The 9,183-nt window shown below is 35.8% G+C and overlaps 1 protein-coding gene across 1 annotated transcript; it reads left to right on the forward strand.

Moving 5' to 3' along the window:
- Positions 1 to 596: 596 nt before the first annotated feature.
- Positions 597 to 7,965, forward strand: TSBP1 (testis expressed basic protein 1). Its single transcript, XM_008711916.2, is given in 7 exon segments — positions 597 to 621; positions 1,618 to 1,638; positions 2,350 to 2,364; positions 6,693 to 7,085; positions 7,263 to 7,544; positions 7,615 to 7,922; positions 7,924 to 7,965. Coding segments are annotated over 7 exon segments (1,086 nt in total).
- Positions 7,966 to 9,183: the final 1,218 nt, after the last annotated feature.

The raw sequence follows: 9,183 nt of genomic DNA on the forward strand, positions 1-9,183 counted from the left end.
ATCAGTATATTGTACACCTGGAACTAATATAACACTGTATTTTAACTAACTGGAATTAAAATAAAAACTTTAAAAAACATGAAAAACTATAACATTATACCTCTATCTTACACCACTCACAAAAGTTAACTTGAAATGGATCATAGATTTAAACATAAAACCTGATAACCATTGAAGTCTTAGAAGGAAACATAGAGAAGCAGCTCCTCAACGTTGGTCTTGGTATTGATTTTCTGGACATGACACCAAAAGCACAAACAACAAAAACCAAGAACCAACAAGTTGGACTACATCAAATTTAAAGCTTCTGCACATCAACAGAAACAATTAACAAAGGGAAAAGACAACCCATGGAATGGGAAAAACTTTTTGCAAGTCATATATTAGATAATGAGTTAATATCCAAAATATATAAAGAACTCATACAATTCCATAACAAAAAAGAATCTGATAATTTGGCAGAGGAACTGAATAGATATTTTTCCAAAGAAGACATCCAAGGGCTCAACAGGTACATGAAAAAGTGGTCAACATTACTAATCATCAAGAGAAATGCAATCAAAACCACACTGAGATGTCACCTCACACCTGCTAGAATGGCTGTGATCAAGAACACAAGAGGTAAGTGTTGACAAGGATGTGGAGAAAAGGGAACCCCTGTACACTGTTAGTGGGAGTGTTGATTGGCTCAACCACTATGGAAAACAACACAGAGGTTCATCAAAAAATTAAAAATAGACCTACCATATGATGCAGCAATTCCATTCTGGGTATATATCCAAAGGAAATGAAAACAGGATATCAAAAAATATGCATACATTTATGCTTACTGCAACATTATTCACAACAGCGAAGGTATAGAAACAAACTAATTCCCCATACCAATGGATGAATGGATAAAGAGGATGTGAGACACACACACACACACACACACACAGGATAAAGGAAGACATTCTGCCATTTGCAACAACATAGATGGACTTTAAGCATATCATGCTGAATGAATAAGTGTGACAGAGGAAGACAGGTACTGTATGGTATCGTTCATATGTGGTATCTGGAAAGCCGAATTTATTTAAAAAAAGAAAGTCAACTGAAGGTTATTAGGGAATCGTGGGTGGAGGGACAGAACAGGTGCTATTCAAAGGTACAAATTTACAAGTGCTAAATAAGTCCTAGAGATCTAATGCATAGTATAGTGAATATAGACAACAATATTGTATGACAATCATCAAACTTGCCAAGAGACTAGAACTTCATGATTCCAACCACAAGAAAGGATCATTATGTAACGTCAGAGGTTCTAATTATTGCTACAATGGCAGTCATATTATAATATACTAATGTATCAAACTGACATGTTGCACACCTTGAATTTGTACAATATGTCAAATATATTTTAATAAAATTTTTTTCATAAAATAGCTAATCACAAGATCTTTCTAAACAATAACAAGCCAAGGGGAGGGGGAAGGAAAATGGAGGTTCCCTATATTTAAACAAAAGGAACTTAGTTGTTCATGATACGGATTCCGTCCATCCAGTGCAGAAGAGTGTGGGTTTGCGTAAGAAGGGAAATCCCAACACTTACTAATGTTTTTTTCTTGTCTCTTTCAGTGGACAGTTCTGGAAAAATCAGTAAGTTTGGATCCTTTCTTTGCCTTACCTATTTCTGTGTCTAGGACCTTTGAGTATTTGTTACCCAATTTTTTTGTATTTCACATTCTTCTACCTTATAGTAGTTAATATTTCTTAAATAAGTGATTTTCTCATACTTCGATTTCTTCTTTCCTTTTTCCCTTTTGGAAAAAAATATAATGGTCTTGTCTCATAATTCTGGTTATTTACTACCAAAAATTATTGGTAGCACGTATTAGTTTACCACAGGAAGCCTGTTTTTCTTGTGCTATCACCTGACAATAGATAATTTTTACTAAAAAAAGAAAATCACCTAAAATTGACATAAAGAATAAGTGTCAGGACAAGATGGTGATTTTGATAATTGGCCAACAATACATATTTTTCCAACTGATCTAAAGGAGAGTGGGTAAAAAACTGACTTGTGAGAGAACAATGAAAGCAGGAAATGCAATAGTTTGAAATTTCGTAGAATAGATATTACCTACCAAAGGATTCCATCCCATACATCAATAAATGGCATCCTAAAGAAAACCAGCTCTGTGAAGTAGGATGTGGCGCTTTGGCCAGCAGCACTGCTGAGGATGAAACAGGGTTTTACAGTGCCTGCAGGGGCTGCTTCCACATTCACCTACAAAGGGTATTATTGGGAATGGGATTTTCCCTGAGTTAGAAAATTCCTACTGATCAATCTTCTATGTTTATTTTTAGCGCTATCTCCTATGGGTAAGTTCTTTATTCTCAACTCTGATATTTTACATTATTTATATTTTCTGGACTTGTTGTTTTTACTCCCAAAATAGAGACTTGTGTTTCTAAGGACATTTTAAATGTTCCTATTCTCCAGAATCTTCTAATATTTTAAATAACTATTTTTGGAGAGACAGCCATAGAGGAGATAAAGTTCATACAAAAGGATGCCATAATCTCTGGCCATCTACCAGGCTCTGAAAAAGAATCTCCTTTCTAACTCCCAGCAAAATATAATGAAAGAAAGATTGGTTTCTAAATTTTGTGAGTTCTTTGCTGGTAATTTAGAACTCTTTTTTGGTTATAAGTGAAGGCCCACTGAATCATATTAACAGAAAAAATAACTAGTTAAGAAAAAAACTTTATTTTCTCTTGCCTTCTAAGTAACTTTACTTCTGAGGAATAGTAGGTATTGGGCCCCTTTATATACTGTGCACTGTGCTAGACATTTTCAAAAACATTATCTCTTATTGTTACCATAGCCTGCCTGCTACCTATTGTTATTCCCCACTTTACAGATGAGTAAATTTGCTCACTCTTGCCCAAGGTTAAAGAGTTGGTAAACAGCACTGTCAGGGTCTAAACCCAGGACTTCCTGTCTCCGAAGTACATACCCTTTCCACGCCAACACACTGCCTTCTGTATTGAAACACAAAGGCCTTTTTTGTGATTAGTCCTGAAACCATATCTATAAATAAAATGTTTATAAATACAAATATACACCCACTAGAGAAGATATATAATTAAATGTACACAAAAGAATAGTTTTAAAAATAAAAGACATCCCATTTAGATCAACGTTTGGCTTTTAACTGTTTCCTAAAATCAGATTTCCTATCAGGATTATTTAATACCTCAGCTCTTCAAGAAAATCATATGAAACAGAATAATAATTCTTAAAACTCTGTAAATATACAACCATAAGAAGCAAATAAAACTTAAATTTAGTAAGACACATTTCAAGCATCTCGAACTTTCCAAACACTAACAAACACAAAATGTATCTTTATATCTAATTGTTCTTTCTCAGTTCACACGACGAGAGTGGGTTTGTGAGTGGGAGGAGGAGAAGTTGAAAGGGATAATTGTTTTCTTTGCATTCACAGTACAAAAAACAATATGCATTCAGAGCAGTCATGATGTATCTGCATCTCTCAAATGACCTCCCCACATGGGGAAGGTGATAAGAGTGTGTATGTTTTCTTTACAAAAAGAAAGAGGGCTTTGGGAAGGCACCATAGGCTAAAGCCCTCCCTGGACGTGAATTTGTTTCTAAAGAACACGTTTTTTTAAATTGCCAGGAAAAAAAATCAGTTCAATCTTTTAAAATTTTTTCTTACAAAAGATATATTCTTGTTGACAATATTTCAAATATATTCTTCCCAGTTGATATTTTTAGCAAAAAAGAGATTAAGGTTTAATTCATTGTTCAAAGAAAGGTTTAAGACAGATCAGCTCAGCAAACTTCATCACCCTCTCAGGCTGAGTCTCTTAACTTCTCTTCTCCACATTCAGCTAATTAAGCTGCGGGTTTTTTTACTGTTAATTTATGGACTGAGATCTACAATGAGTCATCTCCCTAATGCTTAACAGAACTTTATGGTCTAGAACTGAGTGTGCTCTCCCTGACAGCCACTGGGTTAAGAGCCTAAAAGGAATAATTTCCTAATAAGGCCCATGGTCTAGTCGCTACATTATTTTAAGTATCATATAATTAGAATTATTACTATGATAGCTAACTCATGATATCTTTTCGCTTTAACAAAAATTAATCCTGCTTAAAATCTATAGGTAGCCTGAATACGTTATAATGATTGCCAAGGTCTTGATTAAATATCTCCCTTATAATTAGAATTTTGCCATATAGGCTACTGTCTGTAAAAGATGGACTTTCAGCCAGGGTTTACAAATCTTTATATTATAGAGATTATGAGATCCCAGGGGAAAAAAGATTTTTGCACTATCTAGAATTTGAGAGAAGGGAGGGGAGAACTTAGAATTTGATGGAATAATGATTTGTACCTTACTTCTACAATGCAATTAAGATGGAAAATACAGAGCGAAGATATTAAAACAATCAAGGATATGAAGATACTTTTAGAAGTGACTAGAAGTATTTTTAGTTTAGTAGGAAAAAGAATAAATTCTTTAAAATCCTATAAAATTAGGAAAAGTATAGCTAGAATAAACATCGTTTCTTTAAATCCTAGAATACTTAGCTGATTAACAAAAATCTATATAATTTAGGAGGTAAAGTTGGCTTAAAAATGAGTCCTGCAGTAGTATACACAGTAGTAAATATGAAACAAATTATTCCCAAGAGATGGTAAAACTAAAAATAGTCATATATTAAGAAAAGTCAGCTTGTTAAGGAATACATTCCACAGAGTTTGTAAAGTTGGAAGCTTCAGTGGAAAAACATGCTCTTCTCCACATCCTCCCAAAAACAAGTGTCCACTGGTAGTACTGCCAGATAAGAAAATATTCTGAACTCTCTTTTTCAGTACAAAAATGCTTAGGATATATTACTACTGATTTTCATTAATAAATTGGAAGTGGGTTTGTCTAGAATAAAATGTCAGTACCCATATCTTATTAAATAAGCCTTAGGGAGGAAAAAATACACAAAAGGTTCAGAAAGCATTATTGTAAGGTTCTTAATGTTATTTTTATTTTGGGTCAGAGTCTAAAATATCAAAAAGGAAACACTGGACCACAGCATCTCTTTTGATTTATAGTTACCTTCTGACCTAATGCAGGTGTGTCTTTTTGCAACCTGTTATTCGATTATGTGTACATCAATATTTCAGACATCAAACCCTAAACATACCAAAAGGCTTTCTATGTTAAGAAAAATAAAAGTTGATTTTTAAGCAAGAAATCTTCCTGTAAAGCAATTAACCATTCCTCTAAAGTATTTGATTGGAACTAAGAATGCCTTGTCTTCATAGATCAGAGAGTTTTTGCCTGTATGCTCCATGTACTGTATTGAGTGCTTTACTTAGATAATATTATTTAATCCTCATAACACTTCCATGAAGTAGCCACTACTATTGCGCCCATTTTACAGATAAGAAAGTAAGGTTTGCCCAAGCTCACCTGGCTAGTTAGGTATGAAGCCAGGATTTGAACCAGTCTGTCTGTAAAAGCCATGCTCCTTAAACATTTGTCTAGAATCCTTAAATAACTCTACAAAGTGGGTAGAGCAAACTAAATATAAGGAAGGTGAGTCTTTGGGGATTAACTGATTTACCCAAATAAACCCAACTAGCAAGAATACTAAACCCAGGTGTTCTGATTCAGCTTTTAAATTCAGTATCTTTCCACTACATTAAATATATAAATAGGTTTTCTTAAAGGAAGGCATACCACTGCTCCATAGCAAGAACTCACAGAATTCTTCTTGGTAGCATAGATTTTTTTTTTTTTTTCTTAATCCAGGGAACCAAATCACTAAAATACGAAAAAAGAAAGCAGAAGCTAAAAAAAATTCAGTATTTATTAGATCACACAGAAATTGAGACATGGTAGAGCTGACTTACCTATACATGGAAAAAGGGATGAGAAATTTTTGCAAAGTGAGTTTGCAGGTATCATAAGGAGCAGTGTAAGGCATTGGTTAAGACTGAACTCTGAAGTCTGACTTTTCAAGTTCAAATCCCAGCTCCACCACTTACTGATGCCAGGGCATATTCACATTCATTTAAACTTTCTGTACCTCAGTTTCTTCAACTGTAAAATGGGGATATTAATAGCACCTGCCCTATATATGGTTGTTGTGAGGATTAAATAAGCTAATACTTTATATAAAAGGCTCAGAACAGTGAGTGCCTGATGTATGATAAGCACCCCATGATTACCAGCTAGTACTATTATTACTTTTGAATGACGAGACATTCTTATATTCAATATCCAAAGCATATTTTGAGTTTTTTCTATTTTAAGAAACAATTATTGCTGCTTCGCACATTTTTTCTAAAAATTCTTTTCAGAATACATCGTCCTTTAGCTATTAAGCATTAATCATCAGCCATATTATACTGAATGAGTACCAGCCAGTTCATTTGTAGTACATTTTACCTCTTCTTTCAATAATCTTTCGATTTATTGAAGAGAGTCTGGAATATTATCAATACTTGTATAATTTTAAGTGTAGAGTTCCATCATTTTATATTTTCAGGAAATCTCAAGTTATCTCCAGTTTTTCAGTTTTAAGACAAAAAATAAACCAATATCAGGGGAAAAAGTAGGAATAAAGAGAAAGTACTTGATATCTGAATTGTGCACTTTTGTTGTGTGCTCAGTTATATTTCCAGGTTACATGGATGCAGAACTTGCAAAAAAATCAGATTTCAAAGCCAAGATTCTAAAAAATGGAGCCACAACACAGTCTGAGAGCAGCCAAGAAGAAAACAAGAAAACATTAAAGAAGGAAGTCTTAGTCACAGATTCTGATGAATCCTTGACATTAAGGCACACACCAGAGTCAAAAAGCAAAGCAAAAGGCACTGCGTTGGAGAAAGGCGAGATAGGAATGGAGGCCAAGGAAAAGGAGAGTGACACCAAGATACTGAAAGAGGAAGACCAAGTAAAGGTGAGTGACGTGGGAATACCACAGGGACGGGGGTCCCAAGTAAAGAAGAGTGAGTCCGGAATACCACAGGGACGGGGATCTCAAGTAAAGAAGAGTGAGTCTGAAATAAAACAAGGACGGGGATCTCAAGTAAAGAAGAGAGAATCTGAAATAAAACAAGGACGGGGATCTCAAGTAAAGAAGAGGGAGTCCGAAATAAAACAAGGACGGGGATCTCAAGTAAAGAAGAGAGAGTCTGAAATAAAACAAGGACGGGGATCTCAAGTAAAGAGTGACAGCAGAATACCACAAGGACAGGAGTCCCCGGTAGAGAACAGTGAAGCTGGAATACCGCAAGGACAGGAGTCCCCAGTAGAGAACAGTGAAGCTGGAATACCGCAAGGACAGGAGTCCCCGGTAGAGAACAGTGAAGCTGGAATACCGCAAGGACAGGAGTCCCAGGTAGAGAACAGTGAAGCTGGAATACCGCAAGGACAGGAGTCCCCGGTAGAGAACAGTGAAGCTGGAATACCGCAAGGACAGGAGTCCCCGGTAGAGAACAGTGAAGCTGGAATACCGCAAGGTAGAGAACAGTGAAATACCGCAAGGACAGGAGTCCCCGGTAGAGAACAGTGAAGCTGGAATACCGCAAGGACAGGAGTCCCCGGTAGAGAACAGTGAAGCTGGAATACCGCAAGGACAGGAGTCCCCGGTAGAGAACAGTGAAGCTGGAATACCGCAAGGACAGGAGTCCCCAGTAGAGAACAGTGAGTCTGAAATATCGCAAGTTCAGCGGCCTCAAGTAAAGAAAGAGAGTTCTGAGGATCAAGGAAAGCAGGGAGATGCAAGGAAGAAGAAAGATACAGAAGAAAATGATGCTATGAGGAAAAATGATGAAGGAAAGCACAAAGTTAAAGGAAAGAAAGAATCGGAAAAGAGTAAAGAAAAAGGTTCACTAAGGAGCAAAGGCAAGTAAGGGAAGAAAGTACAACAAAAAGACGTAAAGAGTAAAGGTAAATAGAAGGAAGACTCATAAGTCAAATGATTATTATGATTCCCATCCTCCAGATACAAGTCACAACCCATTTATTGCTTAAATGGATCATAATTACTGAATCTCTTTATACATCTACAGAATGTCTACTATAGACATTTCACCATTTTTAGTCCTCTCGGCCACAAGTCTCAGCTTCCAATTCTTGGTTTTCTAAGTTGATACTTTTATGACTTAGTCAAGAAAGACTGGATACTTTCTGAAATAAAACATTTTGATTAAAGAAACGTATAATTTCCTTCTACAACTATTATATTAACTCAGTGACAGCCTCACCAATCAGAGCTCCTCATGTAGGCTAAATGTTCATGAGGCACTGTTCTAGCAATAACGGGTACAGAAAAATATGCCTGACTCCCTGCAATAAAATAGCTTTTAACACATATAATCATATAATATGTGTACACAGAACAATATTTTAAAAGTAAACTCTGTCAAAATGTAGTTTAAATGGATGGTATAATATGAGTTAGCGACCTCTTGGGATGAGAATATAAAGGGGATACCTTCCTGGGGAAGAGAAGGGTGATACACGTGTCTCAAGAGACGGATAAGATGTTGATACACTGCGTGAGGTAGGAAGAGTACAAAAAAGACAAAGGAATTCAAGATTGCCACACCACGCTCTAGGAGAAGTAGGCAAATTTCACTGTTGCAGTAGGTTCATGAGTGCACTCTGGAGTATAATTTTGAAAAGGAGGGTTAGAAGAAGATTCTGAAGGAATACGGAAAACCAGGAATGTATATTTTTATTCAGGCAACTCGGAAGCCTTCTCGGGTATTTGGGCAGGAGAGTTAGGTGAATAAGGTTGCATTACCGAAGTGTTAATCTTGTGACTGTACAAAATAGACTGAAGAGGAGAAACATCATAAGCAGTAAATCTAGTGAAGATGTGTTGGAGTTGGAGTAATAAGTGATGGATAGAAAATAACTAGAAGGGATAGATGTGAGGTATTTTTTCAAAGAAGAAATCACTACTTCATGATGACTACATATGAGTTAAGGAAAAGAAAAAAAAATTGATGACTCCGTAACTTTTAAAACCGGGTGACAGAAAATCCATTAACAAACTGGGAGCTAGTTTGTGGGACAGGGAGGAAGTAACAAATTGCTGAGTTTAAGGAACCAGACTAACACTTGTCATTCGAGACGGGTCTGAAGTCAGAC

The sequence above is a fragment of the Ursus maritimus genome, unplaced genomic scaffold, assembly GCF_017311325.1.
Source record: "Ursus maritimus isolate PB19 unplaced genomic scaffold, ASM1731132v1 scaffold_30, whole genome shotgun sequence".
Taxonomy (NCBI): domain Eukaryota; kingdom Metazoa; phylum Chordata; class Mammalia; order Carnivora; family Ursidae; genus Ursus; species Ursus maritimus.